Source organism: Aquila chrysaetos, chromosome 11, assembly GCF_900496995.4.
Source record: "Aquila chrysaetos chrysaetos chromosome 11, bAquChr1.4, whole genome shotgun sequence".
Lineage (NCBI taxonomy): Eukaryota > Metazoa > Chordata > Aves > Accipitriformes > Accipitridae > Aquila > Aquila chrysaetos.
In genome coordinates, this window is record NC_044014.1 from 21,666,122 (window position 1) to 21,684,807 (window position 18,686).

General features: G+C 43.0%; 1 protein-coding gene across 1 annotated transcript in view; it reads left to right on the plus strand.

Annotated features, from left to right (window-relative positions):
• Positions 1 to 17,121, plus strand: part of ANTXRL (ANTXR like) — a 63,531-nt gene extending 46,410 nt beyond the window's left edge. The window contains exon 18 of the mRNA XM_030030880.2: positions 11,929 to 17,121. Coding sequence (XP_029886740.1) covers positions 11,929 to 12,159 — 231 coding nt within the window. The 3' untranslated portion in view covers positions 12,160 to 17,121. The remainder of the gene's footprint in view (positions 1 to 11,928) is intronic.
• Positions 17,122 to 18,686: the final 1,565 nt, after the last annotated feature.

An 18,686-nucleotide genomic window follows, 5' to 3' on the forward strand; every position in this document is an offset into this window, starting at 1 on the left:
CGCCTGCCACAGTAGGTGATCTCACTTTGTCACTTTCAGTGAAAATGTTACACATGTAGCTCCTGTTTTACTTCTTTTTTGCAAAGAACACCAGCATCTGTAAGGCTCATTCCTGCTGTAGCAGGCATGGCACGGGGGGGGGGGGGGGGGAAACCTCCCTGCCGTGGGACCAATGTCCTAATGCACAGTTCCCAGGATGTGCTGAGCACTGCAGCTGGAAACATGTAATCAGTGACTAATGAATTTCCTGTCCTGCAAGAAGCCCACGTACTGGCATTGCCTCTTACTTGTGCCAGGATCATGTTATTTCTGATGTGGAAGAAGAATTCACAAATCAGCTTTGGGGATAGATGCTGCCTGTCTGTCCCTGGGTGTAACTAACCATCTGTCCACATCTTTGGGAGCCAGAGGCACGCTCAGTAACAACAACCACAAGAGGCTTTTCTGAAGGATGGGTACAAATCCCAGGGCTGGTGCCACTTAGCACACAACAGGATGGAAGAGGATTGGCCTTGTGGTTAAGACACTGAGAGGTGACTTCAGAGACCCTGGATGTAGCTGATATAAGTTACTTCACTTCTGTTGTGCTGTAGTTCCGCAGTGATTAATGAGATGAACAGTACATTTTAGGAGGGTGAGACCATGTTCCTAACAGCACTTTGAGCACTTCATAGATGGACTCTGTTACGTAGACAAGGGGGCTCTTCTGCTACTTTTACAGCATGTGTACCACTTTGATATTTCTTTGATATTTATGGTAAAGGAACGGGTTCATTAGGTCTGATTCTCAGTTTTTTATAGGGTACATGACTTTGGGGTAAGAACTGCTGACTTAGTCCCTTGTTATCTGCAACTCTGACATGTCTGCCTTGGGGGGAATAGGCTCTTGTGTGTCATTATCACATTTTTCCAGGCAGCACTTCATTGATGCTCCACAATCCTACTTGGAGTACAGTGTGTCTAAGCTATGCATGCCTGGCTTGGAGTCAGGTGACTATCCTAGGGCTTAGGAGGAAGCCTACAACTGAAGGTACATCTTTTTTGAGAAGACAAGTACACAGATGCACATGCAGTTTCTTACTAGGACTGCATGTACAGATCCATGATTTGCACATGCAAATGAACAGATGTGCTGCAGCCAATATGTTTATTTGTTTCTTGGCAGCACCCCTGGATCAATGCTGAACCCCATGTTACCTTGTTTCAGTTGGATTTCTAGGAGCCGTGCATCCCTCATTGTCTTCTGAGTTGCGTAACAGTTTGGAAATTACCCAGCCTTCCTTAGCCCTCTGCTTACATACTACTGTAGGAATCCATTTCCCCATATGCAGAATGAGTAATGCTGTGACCTTCCTCTGAAGGTGTTTGAGCTCTAGAAATAAAAAACACTGTGTAAGATAATGTATTAATACTATTATTCTTACTAAAGGTATTGTACAGAGGGATAACTAAAAATCAAAAGGTATTGCATCATTACTTTGTACAGAGGAGCTGTAGTTCTGGATGCTTCTGTTCTTGTTTAAACTACTGTGGTTCATGTTGTGGTACCAGAAGAAAACCCAAATCACTGTGTCTGCTGTTGTACAAGTAACACAAAGATACTATGCAACCTGAAGAGCTTATCAGCTATGTCTGTTAAGACTTAATCTTAAACTTAATCTTGCTTTGAACATAATAAAATCCTCTGGTTTCATATACCATTTTTAGTCTCAGATAGGAACTGTTCCTGGAACAGAAAGACTGCAAACACTTAGCGCTCTTTGCAGCAACACTGGTGTTTTCTGCAGCTTTTTAAGATCTTTCTGCTCTTTTTTTTTTTTTTTTTTTTTTTTGGCATGCGAACATATCCCTTCTTTTCCCCTCCTTATTGTGTTTCTTCTAGGGAACATAATTACCCAAGTAGACACCTCAGTCTTCACTGGCTGATCACTCTGAGTGGGATATACAGAAACTTTGAAGCAAAGCCTACCAAGAGCAGTGTCCCTTCTTGCAATGCTAAAGGCCAGGCACTGAGTGGAACAGAGCTTTGAAAAATGAGAGGTGCACCTGGGGTTTTTTGGGGGGACAGGCCACTGTCTCTGGTAAGTTGAGACCAGGGTATATAACAGAGTTTGTATGAGAAAGGTGGCAATGGGATGCTCATGGAAAAGAGCAACTTCAAAATGCAGAGCTGGTACCTGATAGACTGGTCAAGCTGCATAGGGGGAACTTGGCAGGCATATTTTTGCATAGAGTGTTAGGTCTCTATAGCGTACCTGAAATGGGAAGGAGAGTTCCATGTCAGGACTTTGGTACTTGAGTTGCTTCCCTGGTGTGTTCATTCCTAGAAATAATAAGGTGGTTGTGTCCCAAGTTGCTCTTCCATCCGACTTAACATAGGAGCTTTTGGGGAAGGAGAGGTTTTCTGTGCTTTGGAAATATGCCAGCATTGACAATGAACTGTATGAGTCTCATCCCAGGAGAAGAAAATCCTTATGAACTAAGCACAGAGGACCTGGGAGCTGTGGGTTTACCATCCACTTGCTTTAGGTAGCAGCAGAGCCATTTAAGGGCCAGTTACCCGGAGATGGGTTGGGAATACTTGTATCTTTTTCCAGACTGTAAACAAAGAGGCAGCTTGTCTGTGTGGTGGGCCAGGATCTTACATTTTTGGGCTGAGGCAAGGAAAAATAATAACCCATTTTACCAGAAATGTCTCTGAGTCTCCAGCATTATCCTATACCCTAGGTGGGTAAAGCACATTGTGCTCTTTCTCTGTGCATGCCATAATCCCAGCTTGCTCCTGAAGAGACAATCAAATAATTCACTCTGGAAAGCACAATGACACTTAATTACAGTTTGAGCAAGACCAGTGATGGTCTTTTGGGGCCTAATTTGCTCCTCCCAGAAAGCCACCAATACCTCAAGGTTGAGCCTGTTGCACCCAGCAAATGTGTGTTGCTCTTGTTGCTATGTTCCAAAGCCTTCCCCATTCTAGGTGATGGACAAATGCAATCTCCTTTTCCCTGAAAATGCCAAAGGAAAAAGAAAAATCTTTTGCAAACCAACCACTGTTGTTTTTTTCCTGAACCACATTCTAGTCTGGTCAGCATTCAAGTGTGGAAATGTGTGGTGCTGTGGTTAAAACAAGGGATGTGAGTCATGAGTCCTGAACTTGTAAATGCTTTTTTTTTTTTTCCCCTCTTTTTTTTTTTTTTTTTTTTTTTCCTTCCCTCTGAAGCTGCTGCATAACCTTGGGTAGATGACATGACCTGACAGTGGCTCTCCTCACTTCCTCCACTCTGGGAGCCTCATCCATAAAAGCTGTCAGAAAAGAGGAAGGCAGTAGATCGTGTGTTGTGAGTGCAGTTTTAGGTTAAGATATTTCTCTCACATTTGGGTGGGATTTGGTCTGATGTGACTGTACTTTGAGATCGGTACTGAATATAAATTATGCCGGATAGACCTTAACTTTGATTATGCCCAGTGTTATCCTTTTCTGTTCCCTTTGCCACTTCAGCTTTTTAGGGCTCGGAATCAACAGGCTTTGTTGTGGATCTGCACTGTGCGTTACTTCAGCCACAACCTCAGCAAGGTCCAAGACATGTGATGTTTTGTGCATTCCTGCAAGATATCTTGTGACTCTGGCCATTCTTTCAGGAGGTGGCTGTAGCCCATTGCTGCATTTTCCTGCTAAGGCAGGGCTGGAAACAACAGCAGCTCTCCGCTGAATGGAGTGTGACACAAATTATTTGAATATCCCTGTCTTCAGTACTGGCATGGGTTCTCCATGTCACCTGCTCCATGTCTCCATGTTGCTTTTCTTGTGTGCCTAAGCTGGAAAAGTGGTATCAGGCATGTGAGGGCTGGGTGGTGGGGATGTGTTCAGCACAAAGTTTATTTTGCTGAGGGGTCCTGGTCCTAACTTAAAAGGCCAGTTTCCCTGGCTGAGCCATTCCTCCCTCAGATTCCTCATTATTGGCTGGTTTCTCCAGGGGTAAATTGGAAGTAGCCCACTTCTCTTCAGTGTATTCCTGCACTGGTCTTCAAACTAACTGAATAGACTGCTCCCAGAGGACCCGTCCCTAGTTTCAAGCAGTGCCATGCACAGCTGGGACTGTGAACTGGGGAGCAGTGTCTGCCAACATGTGTGTCTTGGGAACCTATCAGTACACGATTGTATTCCAACTCTCAATATTCTGATTAATGAACTTACAGTAGCCTGGGATACTGCAGCTATTAATCTTAATGCAAAACAGTTCCTATCTTAATGCCCTAGTAGATCTGGACACCATTTTCCACATGACTCTCTTTGTTTTGGCTAAAAACTGCTTCTTTAGATGGTCTGTAAATATCCTTGCATGTTAGTGGAATTAGCTGAAGTGGAAAAAATACCCTTGAAAAAGTCTTAATGTTTTCAGTTTTTGTTTTGAAACACCGTTCTGTCCAAAACTCAAAGAAAAGATGTTCTGAATTGGACAACATATGTGTTTCAAGCCCAAGCGAAACTTATTTTGACATATTTCTTTTACCTGAAAAATGAAGACTTTTGGTTGTTGTCAACTTTTCCCTTGGCCACCAAGTGAACCGAAAGCTGACTTTCATTGCTGCTGTTATGTGCGGTGCATGCCATGGCCCTGTTTGTGAGTTTGTTCTGGCAACCTACGCCCTCGGCCCCCTGGACGGGGCTATCTCACACTTGGTGTCAAAAGAAGAGCTCCTGGGCTCTCTCCTTCCATCCCCGCCCTGTAAATCCTACTTTCTCAGCTATTTGGCTCCCATAGCCAGGGTGTCTGGGGGCGTACTGGGCTTCTGAAGGATTTCTTCTCCCAGCCCCTTTAGAAAGCGAGGCTGGTCCCCCTTTGCCCCTGTGAGAGGGGCTCGGGCATCTCGGCTCTTGCCTGGGCTTTCTGGGCAGCAATGTGGGCCATGCCTCGGCTAAGCCAACAGCTTTTACTCTGAATGTGTTAATAGCCAAGGCATTGCTTACCTGTGTCTCACTGTCACCGTGTGCTCTGCTCCCGGCCCATATGCAGCTATCTTCTCATTCGTGACTCAGGCATCAGTTTCTGAAGCAGGGATTAACTTTCTGTGCTGTGTCTCCCTGGTGCTGCCCCAGTGAGCCAGTGACTGGGGCTTGTGGGTGGTTTAGTTTGGTTGCTAAAAAGTGAGAGAAAAGGCACAAAAGTGGCTTATAAATGTCTTTGTGGACTGCATGAAGGATCCGCATGTGCCTCGGCTGCTTGTAAATATCACTGCCCCTTCCTGGGTCAGGACATGTGTCCTGTTTAAAGTTGTGTTACCTCCCACATCTTAAAGCTCAGTCTAATTCCTTCTGCGGTGTGAAGCGCATTGAGTGACCCCAGGAGGTTATACCTCTCGGCAGCACTACCTTGCTCATGCTGTGCTGTGAACAGAGTTTGCTGCTGCTGCTTGGGTCATCCTTGCGCATTTGCATTCATCGTTTTGTAATTTTTGAATTTATCTGATGTACCTAAGGCCTTTATAGGGTCCTCACTGTTACAATATGAGGGATTCACAATCCACAATGCAGTGATTTCCCTCCCCTCCAATAACTCCATCGTAGAAGGAGGGGGCAGAAGTGATACGAGTTTACTTATAAAGAGGCCAGATAATACATTGGATACAGAATGGGCTGAACTGATTCTCCTTTTTAAAAGCAGCACTAAAGAAAATAATAATTATATTTTCATTGTTGGATACTGCCACTTTACTGGACCTTACTTTTAAAATCCTCCTCTCTTCAGTCAACCCCATTTTCTCTTGTGTCTTCATAGTTTTGGATTACCATCATTTTAGGCATCAGTGCTGAGTTGCCAAACAGATCCCCAGAAAATTGTTACTGACAAGAGAGGACTTATTAAACTGGAAGATATTTAAAGAGTCAGATTCTCATGTAAACAAGTATTATATGTTGATGATATTTAATGTTTTGATTTTAGACCTAATAACTTAAAATGGCTACATGTAAAAATTAATTACAAGTTAATAAATTAATTGTTAATGGTTAATGCAATAACCACAGTATAATTAATGGTGATGATTAAAATTTAATTGTTAAATAATATAATTAGAAATTAATTATCAATTGCATATTTATTGACCTGAAAGCATGATCAGCTACCAAACTGCTGATATGGAAATCTCTGACATTTCCAATACTTTATTTTTCAACATGAAAACAGTATCTGAGTCCCAAACGTAAGAGTAGGAGTTAGTAAAAGTTATGTGAATATGCCTGAAAACCAGGCAGGCTTAGGTTTTATGTGACAAACTGTTTCAGTGGCTCACTAATTTCTAGCCTGTATGCTGCAGGGTAATCAGTGCAATTCCCAGGAAATCCGTGAAGGTTTTAATGAGCTGTGACATGTTCAGCGCACAGGCAGCATGAAGCAGTGCAGTGTGAGGAAGCTTTTGGCAAAGGCTGATGCACATAGATCCTGGCTCCTGAGGAGCCAGCCGCTAATCCTGACACTTGCCCAGAGAACTTGAATAGTGGGAACTCTGTACCACCTCAGTTCAGCTCTTTATAAAATTATTGTATGCATAACCTACCTCATTCATAAATACATTTGCTAAACAAGTTTCCCATGCTGTTGCTTTTTTATGATACTTGGTGTAGGTGTTTCTGCTAGAACACTTCTGTTCTTTATTAGAGGACAGGGATTACCTTGTCCTCTAATTTTTCCAAGATTCAAATTTTGCAAAAGTCACTTATCTTAAAGGTATATATCCCATTGGTTTCTGGGTGTGTGGATCAAAACTTTTACTATGCTAAAGTGATTCTGACTTTTTGTAGATGCTCGCTTTTGGGGTTTTATTGGTAGCATAAAACCTGAATCTATTCTTCTGAGTTTTAGAGCTCCACTTTTACACTGAACTACAGATAGATATTTAGGAAGTGAATCTACCTGCTGATGAACCACATCCATAGCAAGCTGGTAGACTCATCCCAGTAACATCTGTAAACAAAACTAGGGAGAAAGGTGACTACTCATTTGAGTCCAAGGAAATTATGTTCATTTCAGATTTCAGCATCCTAAATGTAACACTTTTGACTGGGAACTACTTTTTTTTTTTTTTTTTTTTTTTTTTTAATTTGGTGGTCCAGTGTTTTAGATTGCTATGCTCAAACTTGAAAGGAATGATTTTATTTTAACCCATTCTAAAATGTAAAGGCAAGTATCATATTCTTACAAAGTCAAAGACCAAGAAATTTCACTAAACAATTAAGTGAAGCCAACTCTTCCTCAGTCAGGTACCCTCCTCTGCTAGTCAGAATTGCAGCACTGAGACTCCATGAGCAAAACCAAGAGTGAATGAAAACTCAAGCAAAATTTGTAACAGGAAGTGTATCTTTTATTAGGTCAACTAATGCAGCTAAAAATAAGAAACAGACATACTTTTGTGTATGCAAACACTCTGGCATGCACAGAGATTAAACTGGATTTGATTTTTGCTAAATAAACACCAATGCATGTATTAAAATGGGCAGAGAAAAGGGATGGCTATTGGCAGATGGGGCAGGTTTTTAAAATTCTTTTTGCTGAAGTGCTCTTAGTATCATGGGTGAAGAGACTTGCCTATGGCACTCTGAATTGCCTGGATCCTTTTAACAGTTGTTCCTTTCTGTTGAAAACTGGCTGAGTAGTAGCTAAAGATTTTGGGGGAACAAGCACTGGGGAATGATGTACTGAGCATTATGATGAAAGTAGCCTAGAAACAAGATGCAGTGGCTTTCAAGAGGTTCCTCTCTTCCTTCCCTCCCTTAAACCACACACAAAAACACATCCTAGGTGGTCGAGGAGGCATTGCCTAGAAGTACAAAGTGCCTGAATTGCACATGTGATTGTTACACTGGGATAAAAGCTGGAGTCGGGACAAGGGCAGATCCCGCTGCTTCAGTATTTGTACTTTTTGAAAAGCCAATTTGGCAAGCAGCATAACAAGAGCCTAACAAGTGGATGGACATATGGGGAGGCAAAATAATTGTGCATTAGGAAGACTGTGCAGATGTGAGCTGAAGTAAGGGCGTAACTCCATATGGCGCATTGCTGACCTTCAGTTGGTGCCTGAATGACAGTACGTGGTGTGGGTCGCACCGTCTGAGGGATGCTGTACTGGGAGCGGGGCTGAAACCAGACAGAACTGGATTTATGCAGATCATCTGCTTCCTAGAAAACAATAAAGCAGCTACCGACAGCTGTTGTGCCTGAGATCATCATGGTATTACTGCACCTTGCAACTCTGACACCTTCCCTAAAACACTTAGTGTATACCATGCTTCTGGAAGAAAAATACTGTTATCGCTACTAAAGTGATGGTGGCCCTTAACCCCTGTTAATCCCCTGTGCAGGGAGAGCATAGGTGAGTGTGCAGGATGCCTGATTTCTGTCCATGTTCTCTATGGTTTAAAAGCCTTTGTATGCCTTTGGAGAGGAAATTACTTAATCCTTTCAAACACAGAATATTAAAAACCCTGTGGTTAGCATGTTTATTTGAGAAACATCATGGATTTTTTTATAAACTAACCCCAGAGGGATGTGCATGTTGGGTAGAATAGCTGTGACACTCTGTTATTAGGAAAGTGTGATGAGTGGAAGGCTTAATTCTTCAACCTAGAAATCCTTTGATGAAATACACTTGATAAGTCCAAACTATGACTTGTGATTTATTATCATTTGTTCCTCCCTTTCCCTTTTGGCTGTTAATCCTAACACTGGCTAAGAGTAAGAGTTCAGCTTCATTTTGTCAATGGCTGCTTGAAGTGCTCAGGAGGATTTGCTCCAGTATTCACCAGAAGTCTTTGATATATGAGATTGTAGGCTAACACTGATAATCTTTTGTGAGGAAGTGTCACAATACATACATCGATCATCCAAGCCTCTATCTGTCAGACTCTCCCAATCCAACCGTATTTTTCATGACACAATGCGGCGCATGGCCTTTAAATTACCCATCTGTCTGACAAATCAGTGAGTGTGGCAGAAACTGGCAGCAGTTTGATGTCGCCTATCACTTTAACTGAAGTGAAAGTAATGCAAACAGATTTATGGGATCCCCTTTGATTATAGACTATGAATATATTTGGAATTGATGTTTGGGAGGGAGACAACAGAGAGGCAGGAAAGGCTTGTAGGCAAAAGCACTAGTGTTGGGTTTGTAGCTTTGCATTTGCTATGAAGGAGATTGTTCTGTTTTTAATTTTTTCCCTACCCATATGGTGCATCTCATCTGAATACCTCTGACTTTTTTTTTTGACTTTTTTTTTTTGTCCTGGGTGATTATTTAGCTGTTCTAAATTCATAACTTTATAAATATCAAGGTTGAGTTTTCTTAAATGTATTTGCAGTACAGCTGTTAAATATATCTGTAACATTCATTGCATGGCAGTAAATATTGCTGAATTTCCAAGTGTGCTCTGAATATAGTGGAGCACAGCAGAAGACAAACAGCTGACAAGGATGGCTGCTCGCTGCAATGCTGGTGGGGCCTTGAGTTCTGTGATGGAGTAAAGCATTGACTTGGTTTTTTTGATCCAATAGTTTATCTTTGTTGCAGAAGTAACCAAGACCTTGGCTTTTGGCCTTTGCCTCCATGCAAAGGCTCTGGTGCCAGTGTAGTATTGCCTTGAACCTGTTCATAACCAAAGTCTGCTGTAACAAGCCTGGATTTTTAGAAAGGGGATTTTGTCTTACTTATTGACGCTGTTGTTTAAATGTAGTGGTGAATTGTGATGGTGAAAGCTGGGACTGAGAACTACTGAGTATGTCTCATGTACAGGCAGCACCACGCCCATTCAAACAACTCTTGGCTGGAGCTGAGCTCTTGAAGCCATCCAATCCAAGTAAGTGGTAGGGTGGTACACTTTGGGCGTTAGTACATTTGTTGAATCATTTTCTGAGCTCTCTGGAGCTTACACAAGCTTCTCTTGATACGCTGCTCGCCTTTCCTCAGAAAAGCCATAGACTTGTGAACAAAGGTGCAGGCATTGGAAGTCACTTGACAAATCAGGTAGTTGTGATTCGGCTGCAATGGCTTTTGCCTAGATTCCAGGGGAAATTGTGTTTTTTGGAGTTGCCACAGAAACTCAGCCCATTCCCTAAACACCTTCAGAGTTTCCAGGCAGCGCTGAGGTAGCAGTGATCTGTCACTGGTGTGGCTTCTTGTATTCCTCTGTTGTCACAGCCATTGGTAGCTGTGGGGATCATGATCTACAGCTGCTTAGCTCTGAGATGCTGTGGGGATCATGATCTACAGCTGCTTAGCTCTGAGATAAGCTCTTCTAAATCTGGAGTCCTTCTGAATTGTGCTTGGGGGATGTTGGCATAACCTTGAGCTGAAATTGGTTTGTTGATTCTAGCGTGCAACCTAAACCTCTGGCTGTCATCAGCATTATGGCTCTGTGGGTCTTTCAAAACAATGGAGGGAAGATGCCTTCTAGGTCAGATATTTTCTAAACAAACCGAACAGTTTTTTTTCCTTTCCCCTCAGCTAGTCTTTGCCTTGGAAAGAGAGAAACAGGTAGCATTCTCCTCTGTGCTAAACTATAGAGGCTGTTTTCATTAGGATGATTGCTACATGGAACAAAACAAGCCTGCTGTGTAAAGGAAAAGGTGCTGGCAAATGGAGTTCATCACTGATGGGATGGGTACTTTCCAGCCCACAGTTACTTATTTGGAAACCACATCCCAGCTCCTGTAAATGGGCTGTTGGCAGTGTCACTCCTGCGTTTTCAGGCAGTCTTCATCTCCAGCCTTAGTACATGATGATGAGAGGCCTTTTTGACTTCCAGGTGCAGGCTTCTGCCAAGCTTGTGGCAGCTGGGTTCTTGCATAAGCATCTCCTCCCACCTCCCTAGGTGAGGAGGTGGAGACAGCAATGCCAAGTGTTGCATCTCCTCACACAAGGTTGTGTCTGCGGGATTTCATGAGGCCTTCGCAGAAATAGTGGTGCAGTTTGTAAAAAAGTTTAGGGGTTATGGGGAGGAACAAGTACAGCAGACAGCAGAGATCTTGGTGTCTGACTGAGGTTGCCATGTAGGTTTTGAAGTGCCCAGGAGCCTCTGGGTGCTCTCCACAGGAAAGGCTAGGTGGTCTTTGGGGTCTGTCTGTCTCTCCATCTAGAACTTGGTTAGTGGGAACCTATACAAAGCTTTGTTTTGGCTAAAGGAAACCCTGACGTATTTGCATTTAGCCCCTAGTTGACTAGGACATCCCCAGTGCTTGCTGTTTTTTCAAACTCCAGCTACTCCCATTTTAAAATCTCTATCCACAGTTCTCCCATCAGGTGCTGCCTGCCTGCATCCCACATCCTTTCTGAAAACACACTCATTGGAGAGCCCTCTGTGCAAGTCCAACACCTTGTTGGTGTTTGTGAGGGCAACCACATCTACATTGGAGCATAGAAGACAGATGTACTATCCCAGTGTAGTGTTCAAAGCATGGACGCCAGCTAGGCTAGTGTCACTGTGAAAAGGAAAGCTACAGGTGGTGTCTTTGCTAAGGTTGTTCCTCTGATATAATCCTGTCTCTGCTGAGTTTTTTTCAAGCACAGCTTTGTCAGTCAGGGATCTCACCAAGGCAGGCATGACTTTGGTGGAACTGTGACTTTAGGCATGTTCTGCATGTCTATAGTAGCAGAGCAGAGGGCACGTGTAGCAAAGTCACACTGGGGTCCCTTTTGGTTTAAACCAGTCCTAGGCTATTCTCTGTAGGCAGGAGCTCTGAAACCCAAGGAAAGCATTTCTTTGTAGTGCTGACCTTTAGTACAGCATGGTCTGAACGTCATGTTGAGGACCCAGTGAATGGTACTGGATGAAGATCTCGTAAGTGCAGCCTGGCCCCTCTGCTTATAGTCCTTTTGCCTAGCTGCTGATGAGTCAAAACACCTGCTTTTTGTGAATAACAAATTTTTCTGTACCTCTAGGGAAGATGCATAAACTTCACTCGGGTGAAATCAGATGGAACCTCTGCCCCTTACAGCCCACCACCGAAGCTGCCGCGGCGCAACGATGTTCCTCTCAACAATGCTCCAAGGAATCCTTCTCCTCCTGTGTCTCTGCAGCCCCCTTCCAGACAGCCACCTCCTGGACCGCCCCCTTCCCGAGCCCCTCCTGGACCTCCTCCTTCGCGCCCACCCCCACAGCCCATGGCTTAAAGGGCAGCAAAAGCCTGATCGACAAAACATGTCTCTTTGCTGAACACGGCATATTTATTGAGTATTGGTTTACAGTTAAAGATATCAGAATTTGTTGCTGGTCAGCAAAAAAAGAAGAAAGAAAAAAAAAAAGAAAAATTGCCAAGTGTCAATTTTAGTGTATGAATATATTTATACCACACATGCTGAGTAAACATTCAGTGGATAGATTCAGAGCTATGGGGTATAGAAACAAACCAAAATGATCATCTAGATACAGTATCAGCTTTTGTATGTATACATTTGAAGATCTATTTACATATGACATTTGTCTGACTTGGTATGTCAGATCATTCATTAATAACTTTAGCCGGTACACGTGCATCAGTTGTTTTGATAGCTGCCACCTGCAAGTTGGTTAAACATAGTTCATTGAGGAATTTGCTTTCTTTTCCCCAACAGTACTGCATCCAGATGTTAATATGGAACAATAATTGCAAAGATAACTTTCTGCCTTTGGTTCTGCAGGTGGAATTTCCATGAAAGTTTATAAGAAGGCTATAACAATAATGAGGTAAGATGAGACTATGTGCCAATAATCTAGCAACAGTAATCTAGCATAGAAGAGGGTTATCTTTTTCTCCTGAGAAAATCAGTTTTGAGCCTGCCATCTCTGCATATGTTTAGACTTGGTTGCATAGGATAGCCACTGAAGGCCAGATACTGGTTCTAGAAATCCAAACCTTGAATAAGACCTGGGTTCAGATTTGCCCAAAGTTCAGAGGAATTTTGAGGAAAACGTTTTGGCTAGGTGTTTAGTTTTCATTTACAGAAAACATGGTCCAAAATGGAGCAAATGTACCTGCAATTTGAGCATGAATGCTGTAATATGCAAACAGCATGTGTTATTTATATCAGCAGCATTGAGGGACTGATTCCATTGCTACTTAATTAGATGAATTTCCTTTTGGTCTTACTGCCAAGCAGAACTAGATCCTCTTGTGAATGAAACACTAATTCCTCTATGAGTAGCTCTTTCTATAGATGGCCCAGATCCTACTAATACATAACCTTGCAGTCTACCTGTGGTTGAGAGGCATGGTATGAAGTGTCAAATATGAGCTTTTATCCCTGTTTTTTATAATGTTTGGCTACAGGATTTCTCAAACATTGTGACTGCTCGCCCATGACCTCAGTACTGTGTGTCATCAGAAAGTGATGTGAGCACCCACACAGAGGTGGGAATTTATGACGCGGGACTGCGGGACAGCCCATGAATAGTGTTCACTAAGCAATACCTAAGTGGGTTGTGCCCAAATCATTCCCTAGTGAATCAAAATAACACCTGAGCTTGCTTTTTCTCCACAACTATCATATTATATTGGAGAGGGTGGCTACAAATCCCTATGCTGGTTCTCTTTGGCACTGGCTGTGTTATTAGAATAGTTGTAGAAATTATGTTTATGTTGCATTATGACACAGCATATACCTATCTTGCCATCTGTGCGTAGGTGTGGGTGTGTAGCACATCACAGTAGTTATTGGCACATAAGTCCAAGATAAAACACTAATTTTGTTGTGTGGTTACTCCAGATGTAAGGCTTCTTCGTGCAGTTGTTACAGGCATATAAAAGTTGCACTGGTACAAATAGAAATCAGGCTTACTATTTCCAGTGGAAGTCCCACTTGCAGAACACCATACCAAGCTCTCATCGGTCTGTGCTGATCACTGTGATGTGCCGTGTGTACGCAGCTGAGGCTGTCAAAGATAAACTCAGAAGAACCACAGAGCCTCTTTCTCCTCTTGCACTGCTCTGCTCTCTTGAGTTATGCTCTTACCTCATGTATATTGGTGCAGGTAGAGGAATCACAGTCGTGGGTGCCAGCTGGCCTTGGAGCTATTCCTAATTTAGGCCTGAGCCAGCAAAGCACTTCTGCATGCATTAAAACGTCCTGCAAGTCAAGAGGAACATCCTTATGCCCAAGTACTTTGCTGACCTGTGACTTCATTGTGATCAGAAAGGAGAATTGGGATATACTCAACCCTATCCTCATTCTTTTTAGTCACTTGAATAGGGTCTGCATAATTTGGTCCATAAGAATGGATTTCTGTTTGGAGGAGAGAGAAGCGTGCATGTATGTGCGTGCGTGTGTCTGTGTTTGTGTGTGGGAACTGTGTAGGTTTTTGTTTGGTTTCTCTTCCTTTACAAAAATTGCTTGGAGAGTAGCACTCCTATGAATGGAAAGGCCTTTTGGAGCCAGTGCGACACACAGTCATCACTTACCTATCTCCATTTCATTCAGTTGAAAGGTGAAACTAAAACATGTCCAATTTTCCACTGCAGTTCTGGTGAAGCTCCGCTTTTGACACCAGTGAAAGGAACTGGATGACTGCAGTGACGGGGTGGGGACCTGGATGTGGGGGAAGGTGCTTTATGAGCAGAGACCATTGTCTGACATTATTTTGGTCATATGGAAGCCTATGTGAAATAAACTTGTTGGGTCTAAGACCAGTTGTAATGTGTACATACAGTTGAACCTAACAGCCTCTCATGTTGGCTATGTAAGAATAATTAACGAACAAATGCTAACAGGAGTTGAAATGGCAGAGGGTAATAAAACCGATTGCCCTGCCAGGACAAAACATGGTGTTTGAGGTTTAGCTGCTTGTGGGAGTGGGGTGGACCACTGGTCTGTAGATGCCAAGTCTCTTATCAGCAGGCAGTGATGAGATTGAAGCAATGGTGGAGCTCACAAATGATGTAATAATAAAAGGGAAAACTTGCTTACAGAATTAATATCTGCTAATAGAGTTGAATTTGATGTGTCAGGATTACACTTTAGCTAATGAAAAAGCCCGGGAGCCAGATTTTGTATTGTCTTGTACCTGTACAGATCTTGAGAGGGGTCAGTAGAGTTGTTGCAGATTTGCATTGATGTTATTGTTGGTAGAATTTGGCTCACTTCCAGTGAGAATGGAGGTGTTGGCTTATGGAGGACTTCTCACAATCGCACGTCCAACATACATGTTGTTTGCAGTTGAGGGGAATATTCTTCTTTGCTGGAATAGCCAGTCTTGTGGAAATAACAGATACTAACAATTTCTGCATAACTTGCAAGTGCAGCAAGGATAGGAATGGTTTGGGCTTCCAGGTGATCAGATCCATATATGATAAAGCATGAAGCACCATGAATTTGAAAATTAGATTCAGCATAAATGGAGTTCCCAGAGTTTTCACTATATAATATTAAGCATTTGGTGTGTAACTCAACTTTTGGCTGCAGCTTCTGTGATAGGAGCACTGCAGGTTTAGTTTGCTGGTAAAGCAGGAAGAAGAGAAAGGGAACCTGAACTGAATTGTCTTTGCAAAGGTAGGGGCAGTGAATATGCTGCACTGGCTACAGAAAGGCCTTTTGGTTGTGTAGAAATGTACCTGTTTGCGGGGATCTCAGGCACTATTAACAATGCAGTAGGAGAAACTGGTTGCTATTTTACCGTCTGTTGAGCTTCATCCTTACCTGGTGTAAATCAACATAGGCCAACTGAAATCAAGGCAGTAATACTACTGTCTATCGGCTGAGAGCTGGCTCAAAACAAATGAAGGGACAAAATCCCTCTGACTGGCTTGATATTTCAATGTTTTGGTATGCTTGTATGTCAGTTGTGGTTACAGTAGTTACACTGCTAAGAAATGTTCTCATGTGGGATGATTCCCCTGTATTTTCCAGCGTATAGCATCATCTGAAACTTGCAAAAAGTGAGTATCTAATGCTTCCCCAAATCCAAGAGAAAAAGTGTGGATTCGGGGGACCTTTGGCTCACACTTAGCACAGATGTGAAATGACACAAGGTGCAAAGCAGCAGGGAGGGAAACCCCATATGTTTAAAGCTGATACAGAACCACATTGATCAAAGCATATTTATGGTCATCTTTCAACCTCAGTGCATGTATTGCCATCTGTGGGAGTAGCCTGCAGAGCAGACGGTCCTAAATGTAAAAAGGAAAATAAAGAAAGGAAAAGAATCAGCTCCTCATCTGAATGAGCGAGCATAACAATGAATGACATTATTTCATGAACTGTACCAGTTCAAATGCATGTGCACCTGGTGCTCCTAATGCTTTTTACTCCTGTTGGTCTTTAGACTACACGATCAGTAATATGCTTTCTCTCTTTAATAGTTTGCTGTTTTTATTGTTGTTATTTTGTTTTGTTTTTTAAAAAAACACATTTCACTGAGAAAACAGCCCTACTTCTGTAAATATAGAGTTTAATTTGGAGGAAACAGCACACTTCTGGATGTTACTGCTGGACAGTTATTTATTAAAAGGGGCTTAAGGTGAATAAATACAGGTGGCTCAGGATACATGCATGCAAGTGTGATAATGCAGTATAGCATTTTCAGTTCTCTGTAGTTTGGGGGGAAGGGGAATTTTGGGGTCATCCTAGTTTGTTTAGAAGTTTGTTACTGATCTGATACTTTTGAATAATGCAATAGAGATTCCTAACATATAACAGTGCTTGAACAGATGTGTAGATTATGATAGATTTTTCACTGGGGGGGAGGGGGTAGTGAAGGAGAAATGTTTTAGTTTTTAAGGGAAAAAATGTACTGTACTAAACTTTTTTTAGAAAAAGATGTGTGTTTTCAGAAACAGTGGGGATGTGGGCTGATAGACAGCCGAGCCATGGAGATGAGGGACAGAGGAAGCAGTTGGATTTTTGAGGGACAAAGAAGTTTTACATGGGGGTGTGGGTTTGTTACTGGTACATGTGGTACAAATTTCTGTAACTGACATGCTGCTTCCATGTTATAATCATATAACCTTTATGCATTTTGTGCGCCTGCTCCATTTTTCTGAGAAAACCTTGCAAATGTAATGCCTGCATGCAAATGTGGGAGATGTAGCCAAAGTCTTATAATCCAACATAATGTAGTCTTAATGGATTCAAAATCAACAATAAAAGTGCTTACTGGTTAAACACTACAGAGAATTTCATTGCAGGGTCATTTTAAGAGGGGATAAGCTTGACTGTACGTGGTTTCTAATCAGCTCAGCCATCTAATGGTCAGGAGGGGAACATGGGGTTGGGCTGTCAGAATTCCCATCCCCAAGTTGCTACTGATTCATTATTTGACTAGAGACAAGGGTACGTTCTGTGCCTCAGTTTCCTATTTCTAGCCTGAAAATTTCAATCTTTGCCTAATTCAAAGGTAAGCCATTGTTTGCTGGAAACCCTTTTAGATCTCAGGTAGCAGGGTAGAAATGCTGAGTAAATTCCACTGGAGTCAGTGCTCAAACGGCAATTAACACATGGGGCAGGATCTGAACTTTTTGCTGCTATCTTGAAGAGAAGTCATCTAATGCACAGAAACAAAGTAAAAGCCATGCAAGATAAGATGCTAGAGCTCAAGACTTCAGCAAAGAGAAATTCTATGGCAAATCCTACACCTGTGAACACACTTGTTTGAAGTCACCAGGCTTCAAACACAACTACTGATTTTTAGGAGTCTTGCCTGAAGGATGCAGGACTGGATCATAAAATCCCTTCTTTCTCACTGTCTCTGAAACCAGTTTTTTCTTCCCTCCCTGCTTCTAATGCTTCCTCTGTATGTCTTCAAGACCCAGTGAGGACTTGGGGCAGGGCAGGGGGGGGACTGGTGGAAACGTAAGACAGGCAAGAAGGTCAACAAGGGTGGGCCACAAAAATCTCTAACCCCAGCAGGCTGCAATTATGGGTAATCAAGGCTGCTGCAAAGCTGCTGAGCTGTGCTACGCACTCAGTCTGCCCAGCATGGCAGCCACAGTCCTTGTGAGCAATGGGAAGGGAAGCTGGTCCTTGCACGCAGGCAGTGCCCTGAGCCCACATCAGCCTCATCTGCAAAAACAGAGGGCACTGATTTTTGAGAGTCTGGTAGCCACCTGAAGTCATCATGGCAAAGCAGGTGGGAGCTGTGTGGTGCCTGAGCCGGGCACCCTCCTCCCTCTTGGCAGCTCCAACTGGCTGTGCTGCTAATGGGAGCCGAAATCCTTTGCCTGGAGCTGTGCTCCTCCCTTGTGGAGCCAGGGGTTCTGACAAAGAGCCCAGTTTGCTCTCACTCTGCTTCCCAAGCTGGCAAGACAATACTCACCCAGAATGGTTTTGTGGCCTTCACTCTTTTTTGTTCCTCCATCTGCTTCTTACGCAAAAAGCAGGCTCCGGCTCTCGAAAGAGATCAGATAAACAAAAGCGGTCCTGGAGCCAAGGCTCTGGGCATTTTTGTTCTGCATTAACAAAAACCCAACACTGGCTGCAGCTGTGGCTGGTTAGGTTTATGCATGCCTGAGACAACAAAATTCAGATTTGACCTGAACTTCCCCAGAGACCGGGAATGTGCAGATCCAGGGCTTTGGTTACAGACTTGCCTATAAATAGCCTCTAGTGCTGATTTTGCATCTTTCTTCAAACATACTTCACAGTCTCAGGAGTGGCATTTACATGTGAACATACACCAGCATACCCTATTTGGCTGCATAGAAGTCGGCAGCAGGAATTTTACTGGCTTC